Source organism: Brienomyrus brachyistius, chromosome 11, assembly GCF_023856365.1.
Source record: "Brienomyrus brachyistius isolate T26 chromosome 11, BBRACH_0.4, whole genome shotgun sequence".
Taxonomy (NCBI): domain Eukaryota; kingdom Metazoa; phylum Chordata; class Actinopteri; order Osteoglossiformes; family Mormyridae; genus Brienomyrus; species Brienomyrus brachyistius.
In genome coordinates this window covers 10,527,114-10,549,221 of record NC_064543.1, presented here as the reverse complement: position 1 = coordinate 10,549,221, position 22,108 = coordinate 10,527,114, and the positions used below count along the sequence as shown (strand labels likewise).

The window sequence follows — 22,108 nt, the reverse complement described above, 5'->3', positions numbered from 1 at the left end:
TGTGGTTTTGTGTGAGTGTGCGTGCCTTGCAATAGACCATCATCCACAGCAGGAGCTAAGCTAGGATCTTACATCCGGGACAGTTATTTGGGGCTTGTTCAGATTCCTAGTGAGGCCTCTGATCTGAAGTTTTAAGTTATATAACTTCATTACTGGGTAAATGCTTTATTGTTTAAAGGTAAGTTATGGAGACTCATCTTTTCTCTTGGTATGTCGGCATGAAGCTGGCTGTGTGTTTTTAGAGTGTATAAGACGTATATTATACTTGTTCTTTTCTCATTCTTGGTAGCAATCATATATGATTCTGGTTTCTGTTTAATATTAGATGTTATGCAGGTAAAATACTGTAAATAGCTGAAGTTTATGAGAGGGCAATGTGGTAACAGAGTCCGACGATTAATCACCCTAGAAATGAGAAACACTGAAGTGGACCACCTTTCGGTTGGAGTGTTCGATCTGCTGCTAATTACCCGGATGGCAATTTCACACACAAAAATCTCAGTGTTAAAGCAGCAGTCCTCTCCATTTGGACGACAATGTTTGTGTGAACAAGCTAAGCAAGGCGAGAGTGAGGGAGCATCAGTACAAGCGATTGTGTAAAAGTGAAGAGGCATTTAGCCGTCTCCCGAAATAATTCAAACAGATGGGTTGCACATTAATATGTCTCAGGTTCCCTAATTGTTTTAGAGTCACGTTAGATAAGCTTTCGTCTAGCATCCAAAGAAAAGTGCCCAAGGATTTTTGCCAAGACCTTCAGTTGGCAAAATTCTTTTTTGAGTTAGTAATCTCCCACTCCAGAATTTGTTGAAATCTTGTTTGTGCTTTATTAATAGTTTTGTTAAAACCTTGTTAAAAGAACATTGGGTCTGGTTTTAATATGCAGCTTGGCAAAGTAATATTGCTCCTCTTTTTCCTGCAGATTCCCATCGCAGTGTTTAGGGGCCATGCTGACGCAATCAGCTGACGCTTCTTCCGTTTAGGTCGCACTAGGATGTGTACAAGTTCCCGCGATAACAATACAATGCGCTGGGTATTCCTGACAGGCCACCAAAACTGAACACTCATATTGTAACTGCACGTTTTGCACTGTTTCTCCAGTTTAGTGTTTGATATCAAAAATATACTGTCTGTACTAAGACAGACCGCAGCTTATTGATTGCACTGTTTTGACACAAAGAGTTGTCAGGTTCCAGTGAGGGCTTCTGCTCTTATACCTTTTAACAATGAACTTGAATTGGTTGATTTTAACACATTCATACACTTTGGATGCAAGTTTTTTATTATCCAAATGAAAAGAGAAATGAATAAACACAAAAGTGGATGTAAGTTATTAAATGATTTATATGAATTGGGGTGCGTTTCTGTACAGGATTCTGAGTTCATTTTTACCGGCAATCGTGGCTGATGATATCTGCCTGCGGTAAGAGCAGTTAGTCTATTTCCAAGATAAAAGTGTGGTTCCTCAACCTTCAGTAGACCAGGCAAGGCCCCACTTTTCCACCATTAGTTTGCCTTATGAATAAGTCAGATGGCTTCAAAAGGCGTCAACTCTGGTTGCATCGTGTGACTTCCATGTTTAAGGCAGAAAAGTATTGTCCTCGCATATTTAAATACAGCTTAATTGTTTTTAAACAACCAAAGCCCTCAATAATGGGGGAAAAAAATCTACATCATCACCCAGCAGGTGCAGGAAGGAAGACGATACTAAGGGATTATTTCTGTGTGAGCGACTTGAGTGCCATAAAGTAGATTAACATTGGTGTTAGTAGTTTTAGCACGTCCGTGCTGCAATGGCAGACTTTCGTATTCAGATCTAATATGCAGCAAATTAAGAAAACAGCTTTCTTTTCCAAAAGCTAGAAATATCTGGTATTATGAAAGCTAGTTCCTGCAAGGCTCTGTTCCCTGTGTTCTCTGCAGTCAATCTCTGTTACCAGGCAACCCAGCAACAAAGGCTGTCCCTAGATAGAGGCAGAATGGCTTTCATACAATCAAAACTATAAGGTTACCCGAGAGCGTTTGGCACTTGAAGGATTATTGAAAATATGTTATGTTCAACTCCGCTAGGACAACATTTGCTTAAGCAAGGGCAGGTCTTCCAAAAGATCAGAGATACAGAGATATATATATATGTACTGGTCAGTTTTTGCTGAATGGTTATACAGCAGTTCATCACTGTTGAGCAATGCACATTTTGGAGTAGACTTCTACTATTTGATACCGGGACTACATTTGTTAGATACTGTATGTATAGATATTTTACCACTGAACGCATTTACCTATGCAAATATTGTGACATATAAAGCTATTTTCTCATGGGATATTTATTGTATCCTGGGACGAAACCCTGATTGCATGGGACACTGAAAGCGGCAATATTCTCATGAGTCATTTTCAGTTTTCTTTGTAATATGGCCGACATTTGAGCTTCCAGCAAAAGGACAGCAAAACCAGATTAAATTCCTGGCTCGCTGTGTGTGTCGCCTGCTTTTATTCCAAGCTGTTCCTCTGGTTTAATTGGTCCAATTTGTACTTAATTATGCGGATCATTTATGCAACAGATTTCCCCTGGAACACCGTAATAAAACTGCTATATCCTGAGAGCGCCACAGAACAGTTGTGGACTTCCAATGTGTTTCATGTCTCATTAATTATCTAAGGAGATAATTAAATAACTAACGGAGGGATGTTGCTCCTCTTCTTGGAAGCTAATACTCACACTTCAGAACTGAAGACTGGAGTATTTTGGCCTAAGTGTCAGAGGGTCTTTTAGTGTCTTGCGCTGCTGGGACAGTCAGGTTCTGGGTGTGTGTTTGTCAGCAGTGTCCAGCAGCCCTACAGTCAGGGACGGATTACGGACCGGGCCAGCGGGGCCGCTGCCCAGGGGCCCTTGGGGTGCAGGGGGCCCATGGGACCCCTAGCCCAATACAATTTGCAACGCTTATCAACAATGTATTTTCGATTGTCTATTTTAGAGGGCCTACATTCTTTGATCCTCTGCCTGCAAGGGCCCCTGACCCTATAGGGAGGGCGTTTGGCTGCCAAGGGCCCTTAAATTGTGGTGGTGGTTGTGGTGGGGGGGGGGGAGCCTTGCGAACGTTTTGCCCAGGGGCCCACACAACCCATAATCCGTCCCTGCCTACAGTGACTCACTCACCTCCTGCAGCATCTCAGAGAGGGGGGAGTCAGCAGCGTCTTCCACCAACACTGAGAATGCCATCTACCTCACCTGCACTGACACAGCAAAAACAGCTCATCACATTAAGGATAGGATGCAAAGACATTCAACTTACAGGAAAAAGATTCAGAGTGAGGTACAAATTTAGCATTGTAAACTACATCTTTTTTTCTAATAACTAGAGATGGTTGTCATGAACGATTAGCATCAGTGTTATTATTGTTATCTTCTGTGCTTTTGTACAATGTATTACAATGTTGCAAACTATCATAATACCAGTTATTGTCTGTTGCAGTTTTTATTGTTTACTACTGCTGCACTAATATTATTGTATCCTATATTGTGCATTATGTACATTGTATTGTCCTTTCTGTACATTGTATTGCTTCTTTTGTTTTTATTTGTTGCCTGTTTTGTTTTGTTGCCTGGTTAATCCCTGCAACTTTCATCTGGTACCAGTATTTTTTTGTAGGACTACAATAAATGAAAATAAATCTATCCTTTAAAATAATATTGATTGATTGGATCTGTGTAATTATTTCATTACTTTAACCAAAATGAACTCCAAATGCATATTTTCATGATCACAATTAAACAAAAAGTACTTGTGGGTTGTGTGATGTCAAAAATATTTTGTGGTATATTTATTCCACCATATATTTGATCATTGTCATTCAATGATATTTTAAAATGAATATAAAAGTGCCATGCAATTTAAATATAAAATAAAAAGCTTTACACAAACCTTAAAAAGAGAAGAAGAGTTCAATGTGGCAGGTAAATATCTCATTGATGGTTGTTCTACAAAAAAATAAACAAGATGCTAGTTCGACCTCCAAAGTGAGCATGTTGCCAGGGCATCTGTGGACAAGAACATCAATTTCTGGGACCTCCCTTCTCTCAGAACCACCCTCTCCATCAACAGGTAATGTGCAGTTGTCACAAAATGCATTAACATTTTGTAACATTAAAGCCATTTCTCAAAAAACTTTGCCATCTATATTGCACTGTTGTAAGTGTGATGTTAATCTTCCATAGATTTTAATACCGTCATTTTATTCTATTTTGTTATGGTACATGCCCAGTTATTGTATTTTACGATTGTTATTCCTGCAATAGATTGGGTTTTTTTTTTTATCACTGAGTTCCACAACCCAATAAGCAGTTGTTGAAAACGGAGTGATAGCTGGATACTTTTATGGCACAAGAATTATTTAATACAAAGTTGTAGCAAGTATATCTTTGCATGCCAGGTTTTCAGTTATGTAACAGAGCTGTGTCACCCGAATGTCCGTGAGAGCCGAGATCAAGTGCAATCTTATGAAAATTACTGCTCGCATGTCACTGAAAATGCTACTGAACCATTACGGAAAAGCCATCTATTGTCATGAGAAAGGAGCGGAGGAAAACGCAGCTGGGCGTCTGCTCTTCTGATCTCCTTTCTTTTTTAAGCACTGAAGCAGCGTGTCACAGATTTAGTGTCCTTTTTATCTGCTTGTTATGAATACTCCATCCATTGGTTTTATAAGCCCTGTAAAGAGGAGCTGGAGGGATTCGGTGTAGTTTTAAAGGCCTGGCCTACATTCAGTGCATTTATGGCTCCCTGGGGTTTAATCTGATTCCAGGCAGCACAGGCAGACCGAAGGATCGCAGCAGGAAAGAGCCTGATCTTTGACCAAAAGGGCTTGGCCTCCCACGGTGTTCAGGGATTTGAGCTACGTCCTCCGATGCAGCTCCAATGGATCACACATGTACCGGAGAGTATAACACAGACGTCTCCTTTAAATGGGATTTCTGCCTTTGATGGGAGATTACCTAGAATGTCAGCCTCGGCTACACACTGCAGCTCTGTACTGCGCACTGTATCTGTGCCAGTGTCAGGAACATTTCATCCGTCATCTCATTCTACAGGAGCGCAGCATCATGGAATCTGTCACTGCCTGCATTACCATTTAGGCCGGTGTTTCCCAACCCGGTCCTTTGGGACCCACAGCCGGTCCATGTTTTTGCTTCCTCTGAGCCCCCTGTCAGACAGTCCACATTTTTGCTCCCTCCCAGCTCCCTACCAGAGCAAAAACATGAACTGTCTGTGGGACCAGATTAGGGTATCACCACATTACAAAAATGCGTGGGATAATTCAGTGAGTAAAACAAAATTCAACCAAAGCTGTAACAAAACGTTGATAATTATGCTGAAATAAATAGGAACGGCGCAAAAATATATCCTTACCCCGGCCTGGGATTCTGGCTGGGATTCTTTAACTGCGGTTTCTGTGGCATGGGGGCTGAAGGTCAGTTGGCGTGACAATGTGAAATCACCGTAAACCAGGCACACACACTTGCCACTCGCCATCTCTTCATTTCACAACCATCAGTCCTCTGATGACTGGGTCCGTCCTTCTGCTTTTAGCACGCAGCTCCAACATGATCGCCAACTGTTGCTTCACCAAAAATGTGGGGCACCAGCTTTGAGATGTGCAGACGCACATGGTGGCCAGACCCTCAGCAGTGGCAGTAGCAACAGAGTGGACCCCTTTGTATCTTCTGTTGACAGAAAAAACTCTCACATCCCTCACATGTCAGCATTCAGAACCTGACTCCCATTTCCCATGCACAGGCATATAGAGCTATTAGCTGCATTTGTTCGCAGATTTCAATGTCTGCAATTTTACTTAAAGTAAGATTTTATAGTTAACTTTTAATGACTGGTGCTCTCTGTTCTCTTTATGTGTCATTGACTAATCTTAGTCATCTATAAATGTCACACTTTGCAGTAAAATTGGCATTTTTCTCTCCTGTTATGGCGTGTTACTCTGCAGTAGACGATTAGGTAAACAGTGTCAGATTTGTATAAGATCACTTTGCCTTGCAGAGCATTTAACAAGTTCAGATATGTTGTTCTAAAAAGTATTATGCCTAAATAAAGACAAGAACAGATCATTCTTATTCAGTATGTTTAGGGAAAATGAAATCAATAAAATAAAGACTAGTGCATGCCTCTGCGTGCACGTATTTATCTATGTATAGGTACACATTAGCATTTAATAGATTATTGTTAAATAGTGTATGATATGGTATAATGGGGTATTCTCAATATCCATTAAACCAGTGTTCCTCCAACTTTTTATCCAACGACCCCATTGCCAGGAAAACATGTTTGAACCCCCCTCCCCACACACACACAGGTTAAGTTCAGGGATTGACATTACTGGTACGCAAGTACGCATTCTCCTTTAAAAACGGTAAGTACGATAATCGGTTGTTTGTAAAAACGCAAATGCGTATTTATTTTATGTGCATTTGCGCTGCCATAACAAGTACATACCTATGCTAAGTAGAGTTAGCAAATAAAGATTAAAATGCATTATACTTTGTTTTCATGTCAGCGCAAATGCACATAAAATAAGTATGCATTTACACTGTTACCACAATCGATCGTTGCACGTATCGTTTTTAAAGGTGAATGCGTACTTTTATACCAGTTATGTCCATCCCTGGTTATGATATTGTTTCTCTTGTATGTGTTCTGCAATCCTGACAACAATTGTTAATGTTTATTAATATACAGACTAATTTCTTTTGAACATGACTCAAAACAGAAGGTGAATGTTATGTTTGGCAAATGACTCCAGAAACTCAAGAAGCCTGCCAACCATTTAATTTGTGCTTAATAACTGAAAAGACCCTCATGTATTGGCTTTTAACAAAATCCAGCAAATATTGCAAATTACGGTTTTTTTTTTGCTTTTTTTTTTTTAATGAACCAAGTAATGTTTCCCGCCCTCTCCCAGCTTCTCCGTGAGAGACCACTAACCGACTTTACCTGTGAAGGATTTTGTGTAACACCACAACCAAAGCTTACACACTATTTACAACCAGGAATAAATACTGTTAGTTTCAATTAAAAAATCTTTAATAAAGCACCAATTTTAACACATGATAAATATATACCGATATAAATGATATTGTATCATTCTGTGTCTCAATATATTGATTTAATTTTTCTACAGTTTTGGAGTAAATTGCACAATCAACCTCTGTCCTCGCTCAGGCCCCCAAGTGCACTGCATTAAAACACATACTAAAACACGATGCATTTAACAGATCATTTGCGGCATACGCACACTGGTTAGTAATAATTTAGTAAAGTGCAGAGGTGGAATATTCAGGTGCTAAAAATTTTAATCCAAACCAAGTTTTTGTTTCAAGTAACCAGTCGAGCATGAAGAGTTACATTCACAGAGAACTCAGCTGACCGTCTTAAACAAAACCTTAGTCTGGATGTTCTGGACCTGAACTATCCACCTCTGGTTGAGTGCAGAGGTGTGTGTAAAATGCGGACCTTCATTTTGCTTTAACCACAGTAATATGTGGTGTCTGGATGTTAAAGCTGGTCCTGTTGCGCTGTTACTGATCTCCTTGGTTACCAACAGCAACTAGCATAACCTTGCTCATACTCCCTTTTGCTAGCTTCTATCCCAGTGTCTGGTGCCTTCGGGCAATTTCGGCCAACTCTGTAGAAATATGGTGTGGTAGCGACCCTATAAGGTGAGGTGGCCGATCCGCCAGCCAGCTCCCCTTATGCTGCATCGTGTGTCTTCTCTCCCGTGATACTGCTAGAATAAAGGGGGGGTCAGCGTCTCGATGATGAATTTCCCCACAGAAAATTGCTCTCAGGTTTTGCATGCATTTGACGACTTGCCCTGTGTGTGACCCCCTCCTCCCCCCCACCAGGGACAAAAGGATGGATGTGGCAATTGATGCCTGCAAAAAGTGGGCTTCTTCAGCCTCCAAGGTAGATCCTGTGAGCCTCATTTATCGTCAAGACAACTTCATAGGTTTGGCCTTGACCTAAAGGGCTAATGAATTTCTAGAAACATCTTAAAAGAGGATATAGATGAAAGATTGGGGGAATAATGTAGCCCACAGTTTAATTAACACCTTCTCAAATTTTTTTTAAAACAATTTCATAATCGAAAGCTTATTAAAAATTAGTATGTGGCTACAATATTTAACATTCTTTAATGCAGAAAATCTGATTTTATTTTCTGGTTTTATGAACAAGTATTTCTAGGACGCGATCGTACGGCTGTGAAACACTGAAAATTCAGAGAATTTTCCTGAGACTTGGCGGAGTACTAGTATCGGACACCGGGTGGGCTAAGTACACCGCTGCAACTGAAACACGGAGGTAAAACGAAGGCTGGTCACACCTAAGAAGAGCGTCTGTACGCGCTGCTTGTAATGTCCTAGTGGAGAAGCGATCGCTTAACTTTCCTTTCATGCAGCGTGAGGATTGTGGTAGGACTTCTTATGTGACCCACCTGGAGAACCCCAAGTGTGTTTTCTGCTGACTCAAGGCGTCCTCCAGTTGTCACCCCCCAGGACCACCTTGTCTTGGATTATTGCGTGCAGGAATAGTAATGAAGTTTAATAAACGAGCGTGGAAACTTTACAATATTATTTTCATTCTGTACAATAACGGAAGCGACTCGGCAAGTTCACAGTGACTGTCGCTCCGGATTAGAAGCACCTTCAAACAAATTTGTTACAGTATTACTAACATTGAGATAATTGCGATATTTGAGACACGCTAGAATAGCTACATATTTGTCATAAAAACCGTTTTTTTTGCGCACTCTTACGCAGCGGCGCCGTGGCTTAGTTGGTTAAAGCGCCTGTCTAGTAAACAGGAGATCCTGGGTTCGAATCCCAGCGGTGCCTTTTCCTTATTTCCATTCTTTAATTGTTGTATAATTTTCTGTTACGTATTTTATTGCAGATATTGATACAAATGAGTATAAAGAGGACGAACAAGGTATATATACAAGGGGAAAAAGTAATTCGGTCAAACGTACTAGTAGCCTATTAGTAGAGTTGGTTATATATTGATTTTTGTTGAATTGCTATAAACGTTTCATTTTCCATCGTTTCATTATGTAATCATTTAACGACACTGTAGGCTTCAATGGAAATAGCAATTAAGCATGCCAGAGATTACTGTGATTAATGCTGAACGTGAGATTGGCCGTCGTGTACATTTTCATCGATTAATCACATGAAATTTTGGATACCTTCTAGATAATTTAATGCTGACTTTGTATCACGGCAATGGCATATATAATAAATACAAGCTTCTATATGCTCAGACTAATTTTATACACCATATTTTGTACGTGTCCGTGCAAAAAAAATGATTAGGCATATATATATATATATATTGTTTGTTAACTGTAATTTTAATTGTTAAATGTTTCATGAGAGCAATGTACATTTTGTTTCTGCACTGGCACTTTCATGCAAAGCAGCTTGAAAATTTATGGATTTATACAGTTGGATATTTTTACTGGAGCAAATCATGGTAAATGACTCTCAGGGGTACAACAGCATAGCTCCTCTTGGGACTTGAACCAGCAAAATAGGTGCAGAAAAAAGTTGCGAGCCTTCTGCGCTTCTGGCCTGAAATAATTACAGACTAAGAGGCACAGAAGGGTAAAACGGGCCGTCCCTCCTTAACCTCCTTTTGGTCCCGTGCTTGCTGCTTCTGTAACCACTAAGGACTTCATCAGCGATTTGTGAGCTCGGACTCGGTGCGATCACTGCAAAGTCAAACGAGACTCTGCAGCGAGCTCTAGAGGTCAAGGGACCTATGAGGTAGATGAGGGTTGGTAATGCCCTATCCGTACTAATTACACAATGCCTGATTAGGGCTATGACTGGATGATTATTACTCTGAGCACGCTCAGAAGGTACAGACGGCCGGGTGACTCAGAAGTGATCTTTGGATTATAACCGCAGATGGCACTTCATCACAGACCGCAGTGTTTCTCTTCTGTGTTTTTGTCAAGTGTTCATATTATTTAAAATCAGATATCAGAAGCTTTCGATACAACCGTACCCACACCTCCTAGTTTAGCGAACAAATACTGATGTTTTTCTTTTTTCTGTAAAGGGCTTAGTAGTACCCACGAGCCCTGGATCTTTCCGGTGAAGTGTAGCAAAGCCAGCAGACCTCACTGAACCTCACTGCCCACCATCCATGTCAGTAACCCCCTGCCTCCACCACACTATGTGAGGTATTAACGTCGGGTTATCAGGTATTCACTTGTGAAATTTTACAGGTATTTCCACTTTTGAAAATGTTTTTTCTTTTCTTCTCCATTTGTTTTGCGGTGGTGGAAATACTGACACATGCCCCATCTGTTCTTGTATAGTAATTGTAAATTTCTGTGGCAAGACCATCTCTACACATGAATATTAAATGATCAGTCCGACAAAACAAGCATTGTGATCATTTAGGCACATGTATTTGTTTGTTTATCTTTTAATTACAAAATACTGTTTATATCAGTGTATATCATGCATTTTGTCTATTCATATGGAAATAAATTAAATTTCCTTGGGTCATGTTTCCGTTTTGGAGGTTAAATAATATTGCTTACCATTGTGGGTTTATTCAGAACTAGTTTGCGTTGCATATAACAGCAAAGCGCCAGCCACTCAATAATCAGTAGTCAGGACACACATACGCTGTTGTGGAGTTACGTCATGAGTACTGGAGCCAGGACTAATGCATGGCGTTGGAGATGCCTACGGTAATCAGGTCTCTTGTGCTTTTGCGCATTGCGTTATCCACAGTTCGTTTCACGAAGAGCCAGTACTACCGCTTAAAAATTTATAAGATTTTAAGTGAAGTAGAAGTTAAGCAAAAAAAAAACTTCAGTATCAGAGTAAATCTCATTCTGAAAATCCGTTTTCAAAGTAGCTGCGACTCTTTCGTACATTTCTTATGCCGCCCTCCATCCGTCGGGGGCAGTATTTCTCGCCAATGTTTATAGTTGTTCATTTGAAAGGACTGTCTTATTAATATCGAAAATACAGCGACAGTCGTAATATATTTTTTGGTAAGCACGCGTTATTAATGAAATAGTGTTCCAGAGTTTCCTGGGTCGTATGCTGGCTCAGTTTATTACTTATTGTAGTTTCCATTGCTTAGGCTGTAATGACACGGGAAGTTGTCAAGAGAATTAGGATTCGTGCAGGCATTGTTTTTTTCCTGCCACCTCTTATTTATCTTTTCCCAAGTTCTCCTTTGGTTGCATGAAATAAACAGTAAACGAATCCATCAGTTTCGGTTTTCCTGTCAGAGCAACTAAGTCTCTGCTGCCTCAGAGAATCTGAATTAAATGAAACATTTGTTCCATTTGTGGAGCCAGATGCGATGTTAGCTGACGGGAATGGGGACCCACTGCAGCGTCGCCCCAAAAGAAGCCCCCCCCCCCCAAACTGAAATAAACATGCATTTCAAAGCTGAGCGAAACAAAAGCGGAAGATCAGACAGCATTGTTGAGATTGAAGGTGTGTGTTTTCCTTCTCTCTCCCAAATCCCACGTCACTGGGGATCATACAGATACATGCATTAATTTAAAGAGGCTTCGAGCACCGACCACGGAGGAAAACATTAGTCACCAGTTGGACTCGACGGCAGTGGCGTGTATCCTTCTCTGTCGCGCATCAAGCCGCCGGCATGGGCTGCTGGCGCCGCACGCCTCCGTACAGCTCAGTTCCCCCTTCCTCCGCCTCGGTGCTGCTTGTGAGCAGGACAGAAGCTCAGGGTGAATCGGAGCCTGTGTGCTCCGCAGGGCACTCGGGATGATTGCGGTGCATGTGGATGGAGCGTTTTCCGCGATGGCAGAAAGAATCGCCTAGGCTTTTTTTGAACGATGGAATGGAAGGGGACGCCGGGGCTGCTTTTGTTGAAATGGATGTGTGTCCGCTTCACCGTGGTTTGTGTCGGTAGGTGTTTAAGGGTGTGCTGCTTTTTCCCCCCGTTTGCATATAGGATCCAAGGCGTCTCTGCTGAAGGAAGGAAGCCGTTCAGTCATTTTCTTGCTGCGTTTTTCTTTTAAGAACAAGATAATTAAGCGTTCCTTAACGTTAAATTTAGCCTTTTGATATGTGGAAAAGTCAGTACGACCAGGCGTTGTTGTTGCATTTGTTTCCCATAAACGTAACGTAATGCTGCTTGTTGCAGATTCACCTGCATAACAGCTGCGGGTTACAGAGGCGGTAATGTAATGTACTGGATGATGTTGGGGTTAATTGAGTTTCAACATGCAAATCTATTGCAGAATTTTAAGTTTTATTATAATTATAAAACAAAGCACGCCTTATCTTTCTCAAGTTTACGTAATTGTGTACAATAATAAAGATTTTGGGTGCGCTGCAGTTTAATGCGTGGTTTCCCTGTGTTGCGGAGTGTTTTTATGGGCGGTAGTTGAAATGATTTTAGCGTGTGGACTGCAGATGGGAATCTGGCGGAAGCTGACGGCGTGACCGTGTCTCGGTCCCGGGATGCAATTTGCTTTGCGCTGCTTTGTCTGCGCTCCGCCGTGCCCGGGGCTCGCGGGGTCCCGTCACTCTTTGTAATGCTGCCTGCATCCCACCCACCACCGCCCGGCGACAGGGCGCCTGCTTACCGCCTGACACTGGGCTTCGGTACTTCTTGTTGTTGTTTGGAAGTAGTTACATTAAGCATCCGCAGAAGGTGACTCGATATGTATTTGGCAATTTCAGTTTAACGGGTATTGTTTAGGCAAGTTGTTAAGCAAATATTGGCAGTATGAATTCTGTCAGGCAACACCATTTGACACCGATATTTTTAAATCCCAGGATGGTGTTAAAACACACTCAGTGTTAGGCCTAAATTAATTCCAGCAGCAATAGGAAAGAAGACCTTATGCATGGAGAATTGAGTTTATCAGGATAATCTAGGAGGACTGAGGGGGTTAGATGCTCCCATCCCATAAAGAGGGGGTCTTCATCCCTTTCAGGGTACACTATGAATGTTTTTCTTTCAGTGTCTCAAATCCAAGATATACTCAACACTGGCAAAAAGGCTTAAATTAATTAATGTGAGCGTCTCTTCCCTTACTTAAGGACGAATGTGAAGTTTCCGTGTAGCTAATGTAGAAATTCACGGTCAAACCGTGGACTTTGAGATCACTTAGAAGTCACTAAAATAACTCTCCCCCCTCCCCATTGAGTACTGATTAATAATTGCACCGTTAATGAAAATGGCACAAAGAAATGATTACTGGGCTATCTGTGCTTCTTCTTGCTTTGAGTTATTTCTTTATGTTTTCAGTGATGCTCCGGCTTTTCCACTTTCGACATGATGTTTGCATTTAGATGAAGATGAGGTTTTTAAAATATAAGCAAATGGGTTCTGGAAGTGATATGTGGATTTATTTACTGCCGTTAATCTCCCCGGGTAATTGTGCTTATTGTAGCAGTGCAGTCGTCAGTACGCGTTCTTAAACCACGACCAAGCTGTGAAACGTGCGTTTGTTTTCTTGGTGAAAATAAAGAAGATTGTTTCAACTTGTTTACCACTTTACATTAAGACTCCCCTTTGCCACTTATAAATTGAGGAATTCATTAATAAAATAATACAAAAGAGAACTATGTTATAGCGTGTTTATAATTATCTAGGCCTACTAATGATTTACAAAATGTCACAACCTAATAACCTGATTATAAACCCTTTATAAGGGCAGTCTTATTGTAAAGTGTTACTGGAAAAAATATATTCGATACTCTGCAAAACGTGTTTCTAACACACTCAACATATTTCATATCAATTTACATTCAAGGGCCAAGTATCTGACCATTGAAAGATCACTCGTTGTTTTTCCAAAATCTGCTATTATGGGAGAGTGAAACAGATGGTGGCACAAGCATTTAAATGCGAACATAACTGGGATTTGCGAGTTATATATAGGATGACTGAGATCCCACACCCAATGAAGTGAATGAAGCGGCAAAGACTGGCAAATACCTGGTGCTTTGTCTCCAGTGACCAGTATAAATGAACCAGTACCCTCTATATGTTCTATATATAACCGCCATATGTAAGCCAGTGGAATGATGTGACTGTAAGGAGCAGAGGAAGCAGGCGATGCATACTGTGAATACTGTAGGGACAGAATACCGCTAGTTGCCGTGCAAGCAGCGCCCCATGGAGCGCTGGTAAGAGCTGATTGCCTTTCAGAAGTTACCTCTATGTGTCTTATTGGTATTTTTACTAAGCAGCTGACTGCACCAGCCTCCAGTGAAACGCAGCTTTACTAGAGCTGCTCTGGCCACGCGCCTCAGTCAGTGGTAGAACATCAAAGATCCACGTCCTTAGCTGATCAGCTCATGCTGCTTTTTATCTTGTAGCTCTCAGATGCCACCAGTGCATGTGCAGGTGCCTCCGGTGGCTGTTGCCTGGCCGAGTTGCCTTTGGTACCCCCCCCCACCCCCGCCCCCACCACCCGCTTCCCAGGTTCCTGGCTCTGTTCCTCCCTTGCTCATTGAGGTCCACATCCCGCGTGTCTATTTCTGCACTCGCGATTAGACGTCTGTTAACAGTTCTGAAAAATCGTTAGATAGAAGTGCACCAGAGAGCTGACCTTGCTGTGCTTCAGGTCTGATGCGGTGTCTCACCTTGTGTGGTGTGCGGCGTGGGTGAGGGAGGCAGCATGCAGGTCACGGTGAGAGCACTTCGGCTTGTTTCCTGCAGCAATGGTGCCCTAGACACTTTCACGCCAAAAAATATCAGTCACTTTCATTATTGTGCACAGGCATAATGAAATCGGGTTTTTAATTGAGTATGTTGTATTGTATGTTAGTTAATCTGCTTTGATGGTACTACAGCAGACCCTCTTCTGAACAGGGCACAAGTCCCTGTTCTCCTCTACTGCTGCCCTACCGAAGTGATAAAACACTCGAATTGTGTGTCTATGGACTGTTAAAGGCCAGGTCGTTAAAGCCTGTTGTTATGAAGACGGAAGCAAAGAGCACCATCCATCTTCGGAGCATGTCCAGCTGCAGCAGTTTTTGAAATATCCAATTATCGGCAACAGTGGAGAACATGGATGGCTCTTTTGAGCGGTAGGGGGTTGTGGCTTTATGCTGAGGAGATTTGATTTTTTTTGCATATCAAGTAGTGTTGCTAGTGCAATGGTGCATGAGTTGTTGCCTCAGAATTGTCTGGCTCAGTGGGCTAAGTCTCTGTCTGTGAACAGAAGGTCGCTGGTTCGAGCCTGTCCTTGGTAGAATTGTCACGTCTATGGGTTCTTGAGCACGGCCCTTCACCCCCAGCTCCATAGATGCAACTGCAGGTGGTTGTCCTCCACTGCCAAGCTTCCTGTCACATACATATGTATCTGAGTGTCTGAGAGAGCAAGATTGGGTAGGTAAAAAAAGGGAATGTCCCTACTGGGATCAACAAACTCATAAAGTAAGCTCAGGAAAGTCTTAGCAGAGAGCTTGACTGTTGTGGGATTTTGCTGTTATATTGCTGCTTGTTCTATTTCTTTGTAACATGGAAATCCTAGCTTGTGTGGCCTCCTGTAATATTAGACTCCGTAAAAAGGTGGGTACCACACAAGTTGGAAGAAGGTTAAGAAGGAGGTTTGTAACCAGAGAACATCATCTGGAAATAAGCTCCTCCCTCCCAAAGATAGAGCCTCAGGTCTAGTTCGTTGCTTTAAGGGTGTAACAGTGGAATCTAACACTGTACAAAATTTCTGTCCATCACTGTGAAGTTGTCAGCCATCCCCTCTCTTTAAAGTGCCAAGTAAAACAGGCAAAATTCAGCAATCAATGTAGCATTAATTAGCGCAGACTTGCACTAATGCATGACTTATTGACAGTAAAGGTGCAGCTGTAAAATCAACAGTTCCTAGTAAGAGAAGCTTCTGCGCTCAGTGTAAGGGCAGTCAGACCTGCTAGCCAGCCTTATACAGTCCAGGGATGTTTTAATCATTCGACGGGCACATTAGCTTGCACTGGCTTTAGCTCACTTGTTTGTTCTGTCTGAGATCTAAGAGTTCTTTTGGTTTAGTTGAAGCCCCACAGAAATTCTTTGCATAATGTACATGAGTCCATCACAGGTGTTAGGAAGGCACCCCCCCCCCCCCCCCAGCAGTCGTGCAGACGACACATGGTGTTATGTGACTTTTTCTGTTGGTCCACTTGCTATTTTACTCTTAAAGCTCTGGAAAGAGATGCTAAATGTTTTCCGTCTTGAAACGTAAATATTGCCGCTGGCTCTTAGCGATTCATTCATATAATTTGCCAGTGCTTCGGTGTGCTTCAGAGCCATAAAATGAATTTTGTTTCTCCTAGGCTCATTGTTGTTACTGGTCCATTGTGTAATATAGGAGTATTTTGTGTTCCAGAGCAGAGTTTCCCAGTCCGGTCCTCGGGGACCCACAGCCAGTCCATGTTTTTGCTTCCTCCGAGCTTTCTGCCGGACAGTCTATATTTTTGCTCCCCACGAGGGAGCAAAAATGTGGACTGTTTGTGTGTCCTCGAGGATTGCTTTGGGAAATACTGTGCTAGAGTATTCTTCATCTGGCATAGATTTTTGAGTACACAATTTCCTTGGCAGTTTCAGTTTAATGGGCTTTTTGAGCTTTTTCTCTCTCTTAAAGGCTGTACCTTCATTTTTTAACCTTCATTTAAATTTAAGATGTAAAGTGAGAACCTGGCCATCCTGCACCAGTTTAATGATCGTGGTGTGTAACGCCGACGTGCTACATTCCTCTACCTGCTGCTTACCCTCTTTGGACACTCTGGTGTGAGGAAATCTGTCTGAGGTTACGGCCCCAACCAGATGTTCGTCATTTGGTGGCTGGAGTGGGGGGCAGAGGCATTCAGCGACCCCACCCGTTTAGCTGAAGGCTTTATCCTCACCAGCAGGGTGCTGAGCTCTCGCCTCCACGGGCCGTGCTGCTGTGTGTCACCTCCTGGGTGTGCTTTTGACATTTCACCCCTGGGTATGTGGAAAGCTTTCATGGCATGGGAGTTGCATGTCTGCAGCAGATGCAAGGGGTGAACAAATGCTTTAGAGGTCAGAGCCCTGGAGCACTGGGGTGACCTGCAGTCAGTGGGTCACAAGCTACTGATTAGCCTAGAGGCTTGTGGCTTGCCTGTCCTGGAGCGGCATGATGGACTGTTTTTGTCCATGCTCCTGACAGCCAATAGGAAGGCGTCTAAATCTGGAATGAATTTCTGACTGATGCAGGTACATCCATCAGGTTTTCCTTAGATTTGTATCCACAACAGTTGCCTAACCAACCCAGCTCTTTAACATCCGAGCAACCACCTGTTGCCTCTTGTGTTCCGTTGAGAATTAACTGAAAACCCGCTGCCAAGCTCTTACTTGGCTCTAGAGGACTATTGTCTCTGATTGGACACAGGTATAGCCAGGCTTGGATGATATGTAATGTTTCATGCTGTCATTCCATTCAGATATTATACCGCAGTATTTGGTTTTCGACAGTATTTTCAGAGCAACGCTGTTGCAACGCTTGTTTGAAATCTTGGGGATTAAAATTCTCTGTGGTGGTCAGGCAGCCATATATATTGCTTAAAACGAAATATAATTTTGTCACCAGCATTTCAAAATAATGCGGTATTTCCAGAATAGCTGTTCAGGACAGACATAGGTTTGGAGAGGCAGGGCCGAAAACATTGAGCTTTTGTCCTGGGAATTCTGACCTGAAGCATGTCTTTATAACAGCACTTAGGTGATGGAGATGCTTGTTTGCAGGGAACGTTGTGCCCTTGTCAGCCTCGTAATGATATATTGGCAGCCTTTTTCTCTGTGGCCAGCCTGACTCCCCCCCCCCCATGAGGCGATAGCTCCTGCTGACAGCAGCCAGCAGATCGGAATCTGAGATTTATAGCGGCACATAATCAGAGGAGGAAGTTTTCAGCTGAAAAAGACACGAGATTCGCAGATAGCTAGACTGAAGCTCAGCTGAACAGGAAGTAAACGTTGTAAGATGAATGAATTCAGACGATGTCAAATTGTGGAAATTCCCGAAATTCCTTAAACATGCGAATGCATAGGGTGTCAGTTAAAGCCAGTTAACGTGCATGACTTCAGTTTGCCACACTTCCAAAAAGATGACAGAAATTCAAAGACACAATGATTCTGGGGATTGCGACTTTACCCGATGACAGTACAGCTTGTTTTACAGGGTTCGTGTGTATTTGAGTCTTTGTTCAGCTTTGTTCCTGTGTGTAGGTACATGCTTTTCTAACCTTGTGGAAATTTTTGGTTAAATCATAAATACCCTGAAATGTGCAAACCGTTCCTCATGAGGTATAATACCAATATAATATATTTCAAAAATATCTAGCTAAAAACATTATTATTATTATTTGCATGATGTAGTAATTAAACCTTGTGCTCGAATGACAGAATAGGTGTGTGACTGTCTCCCTGTCCCCCCCCCCCCCCCCCCCCGCACCCCCACACAAACGCAGCAGCCTGCAGTGGGAAGGTGGAGCTGCACACAGAGAGGAGAGGTGTGATCTACAGCCCCTCCTGGCCACTCAACTACCCCCCAGGTGTCAACTGCAGCTGGAACATCCAGGGGGACAAGGGAGACGTAATCACGATCAGGTACCAGGCCACCCGCTCACCTGCCAGCGATCTCGCACACACACACACACACACGTTTGTATTCATATCTTTGTGGGGACCTTTTATTAATTTCTGTGGGAAAAACCCAGTCACTCCACAACGTCAGAATAACAGATTTTTATCATGTTGAGGGGAGGTTTGGTCCCCAAAATGCAATGCATACGTATGAAGCACACACCCACACAGACACACACACACAGACACACATGGTCTGCCCTTTACATTTCTGAGTGGGCTTCCAGCATTTGAGCTCCACAAATTCATTTCTCCTTCCATGAAAACGTGTATGTATACGTGTGTGTTTTGCGTGTGTGTGTGTGTTTTGCGTGTGTGTGTGTGTTTTGCGTGTGTGTGTGTGTTTTGCGTGTGTGTGTGCTGCATGTCATTCACATCGCTGTTTTGTCCTCTTCTGGCTCTCTGTTCTGCGGTATCAGCGTTACACCCACAGCCGCAGTGACCAGTCTGAGCTCGCTGTAATGGAGTCTGCTTGAACATATAGGAGCAAACATCCTGTCAGCCGAGCCGGGAGCTCCGGATGCCACAGAAATCCTCGTTATTCAGTTACGGCTCCATCACCGAAGCTCCAAACCAAGTTTTCGAATCAAAGCAGAGATGATTCTCGGTGCAAACGAGACAGTCCCACCGTTCAGAACATTCGTCTGAAGTTGTATGTTCATGGTAATTGAACATTTAAATCGGGCTACAGCTGTTTGTAGTCTGCTGAGGAAAGCGAAGCTCTGAACATTACATCTGAAAAATTCCGCTTCTAGGCACGACGGCTGACTGTGCTGTGGTGCTTCTATCTGCTCAGGGAAAGAAGCCCTAATGAATTCTGTTTCTGGATTGTTCGTTGACCTCTTTTAAAGGTGTATTGGATTTGGGTTTAGGATTTTGTGTCCCAGCAGACATAATATTTTTCTTTTAACAGTTTCCATGTGTTTTTTTTCTTTTGTTCTCAGATATTGGCCTATCGGGGTGCTGAGAGCTCAATTCTGCACAGGGTATTTGTCTAGGATTCGTTTTAACGATGTACCTTAATTGTCGAATTGGCTTACTCATTTAAAAAAAAAAAAAAAATTGCGTGCTTTTTTCCCTCTTGAATGCACAGCAGGAAATTCAGTCTCAGCACTGTATGTTTTTTTGGGGGGGGGGGGGGGGTGGGGTAGGCTGGGGTGGGGCGTCCTCCATTGTAAGTGCTGCAGATGAGGAACTAGACGCACGAACAAAGATCTTGGGAAAGTGCAGCCGTAGGACCCACGACTTGCCCGCAGATGTCCGACTCTCCCCGCTCTTCCCGCTTTTCGCCGCCAGCCCCCGACGCGCCTCAACAGCTCGGCTGCTCTTATTGCTAAGGACACCCCCCCCCCCTTTTTATTGTGCCGGCTTCACGCACCAGAAAAGCTGAACCCCTGAGCTCATTTGCCCCCCTCCTGTGTTGCATAATAAGCCGTATGCGAGTGGGGGTGAGGTTCTCTCCAGTGTGTGCTTCTGAATGTTTTTAATGGTGTCTGTCTGGGCTTTTAGGTGTTTGGGGGGGGGGGGTGGGGTTGTGGACACTCACTCCTGATTGGTTATTGTGAGTTTCCATGATCAGGTCATACCTAGTCCTTTGCTCATCCAGAACATATCTTCCGGGACTCTCTTCTCGTGATGCTCCACCCTTGCTTCTAAAATAACATTGGACTGTCCTGCAGCCGGACCTCATCAGCTCTGGTCCTCAGAGTCCCCGTCCAGCAGGTCCACTGCTGCGTTTTAATTAGCACCCCATTTGCACTAGAGATACCAGGTGTGGAGGCTCACTATTCATGTGATGAGTTTAATTAAGCAATCGTGAGCTGCGGAAGACCACCAGGCTGACTGGACCCGCACTGGGACGTGAAAAATTAGCATTGCTTTCATCAATCCTCCACCGGCGCCAGCTGAAATAAATGTAAATATTCGAAGATGATATTTCAGTAATGTTAGTGCATCTTTATGGAAGGAATTAAAATAGAGCAAGCAGGATCGATGCAGGAAGAGGACATTATTATGCCGGGGAGGAAGCCAATGGTGACATCATGTCCAGTGGCTGAGCTCCAGTGTGTTAATTATGGGACATATATGTTACTCCGGTGCCCCGAAAGCAATTAAGGGATATCTATGGTATTACAGCACCCAAAAGCCATGCCGCTCTTTGCTAAGTAGCTTAGACGCCCAGGCCATGGATTTATGATGATCAATAGTGGGGGTGGGAGTGGGAGGGGGGAGTTAAGCGCGAGAAGGCGGAGCCCCATTCACCTCCCCTTCCAGACTGCTGACCTTTTAAGCAGTGTGAGCTTAACAGACAGGCATGTGGCTCAGCTAGATAGTTCGGGGGGGTTTGGGTAAGAGAAAAATAGAATCCTGGGGGGGGGGTTGCGTGAGCAGTGGCTTGGCATTCAGTTGGGGGTGGGGGTGGAAATGGCACTCCTAACTGGCAGATCCTCTTGGCAGTTTGACAAGTCAAGCTCCCCCACACACACAGCCAGAGGATTGGCCGGGAGGCTACCCTCCCTGCACGTTAACCCGACACGGTTAGCCCTCCTCCTCAAATGTGCTGGAGTGCTTTGACACAAGGAGATCAGCTGGAGTAGCTGAGGCCTGTGGGCTATGTGGGACTTTCACTTTGCATCTGCCAGTTGCCTAATGGAATCGTAATTCATCTTCCTTCGCGTTTCTGCGAATGGGGTGTGTTTGGGGACTCCGGCTGTCATGAGAACGGCGTTGAAATTATGCCGAATCGGGACAGGGGTGATTCACATGGCTAAATGATCCACACTGCAGTAGCCTTAACGGAGATCGGCTCCGAATTAGCGGGTCACTTGCCGAGCCTGTCTCACAGTACCTTTAATTCAGCTAATGGCATTAGCATATGGCAACGGCATATGGGTCCTCTTAGCGGAATGAAGACATAGGCCTCCGTGTTCTGAGCTCGCTGTAATCGAGTCTGCTTGAACAGTCATGCCCGCATCATGCCACACTCGCATCCCCCAGCTCGGCTGACTTTAGCTGGAGCATGTCTGACAAATGGCAGCGGTAGACAAACCGAAGCTTGTTTATTTAAATCAAGGCTTCGAGTCAGCTGGCAGGGTCCTTGGAAGATCATGTTTACCGCCAAAGGGAACCCCCCCGCCCCCCGCCTGTGTTTGGATACCTTGGGGTAGTCTGACATTTGAGCTCGCTGCTGCAGTTTGCTGTTTTTTTGCTGCACACTGTGTGATACCGAGCTGAGGCAAGCAGGGCTGTTTCAGCCGGTAGCCTGCGTGGTTCCACCCCAAGCCAGCAGGTGGTGTAATGCTTAAGGACATGGACCGGTTCAGGCCTTTGTAGTGGGAATCTGAGTCTGTGACTGCAGTTTGTGGGCTCTCGGTCTCTCACTGGAGACTGGAGACTACCCCCCCTCCCCCCAGATTACCTGTTTGCGT

The 22,108-nt window shown here is 43.6% G+C and overlaps 1 protein-coding gene and 1 non-coding gene across 7 annotated transcripts in view; both read left to right on the top strand.

The window, feature by feature from the left end:
- The first annotated feature begins 8,828 nt into the window (after positions 1-8,828).
- trnat-agu (transfer RNA threonine (anticodon AGU)) lies at positions 8,829-8,902 on the top strand. The gene has a single exon. It is a non-coding gene; the product is annotated as a tRNA-Thr (tRNA).
- A 1,821-nt stretch (positions 8,903-10,723) lies between these two features.
- The window catches only part of lrp3 (low density lipoprotein receptor-related protein 3), a 22,076-nt gene continuing 10,691 nt past the window's right edge, over positions 10,724-22,108 (top strand). The window contains exons 1-2 of one of the 6 annotated variants that reach the window (XM_049030010.1): positions 10,724-10,773; positions 18,506-18,644. In XM_049030010.1, the coding sequence (XP_048885967.1) occupies positions 10,749-10,773; positions 18,506-18,644 (164 nt within the window). In that variant the 5' untranslated portion in view covers positions 10,724-10,748. Of the gene's footprint in view, positions 10,774-11,543; positions 11,975-12,003; positions 13,013-17,858; positions 18,342-18,505; positions 18,645-22,108 lie in introns of those variants that run through there. The other 5 variants (XM_049030008.1, XM_049030007.1, XM_049030013.1 and 2 more) reach the window with 5 other exon arrangements.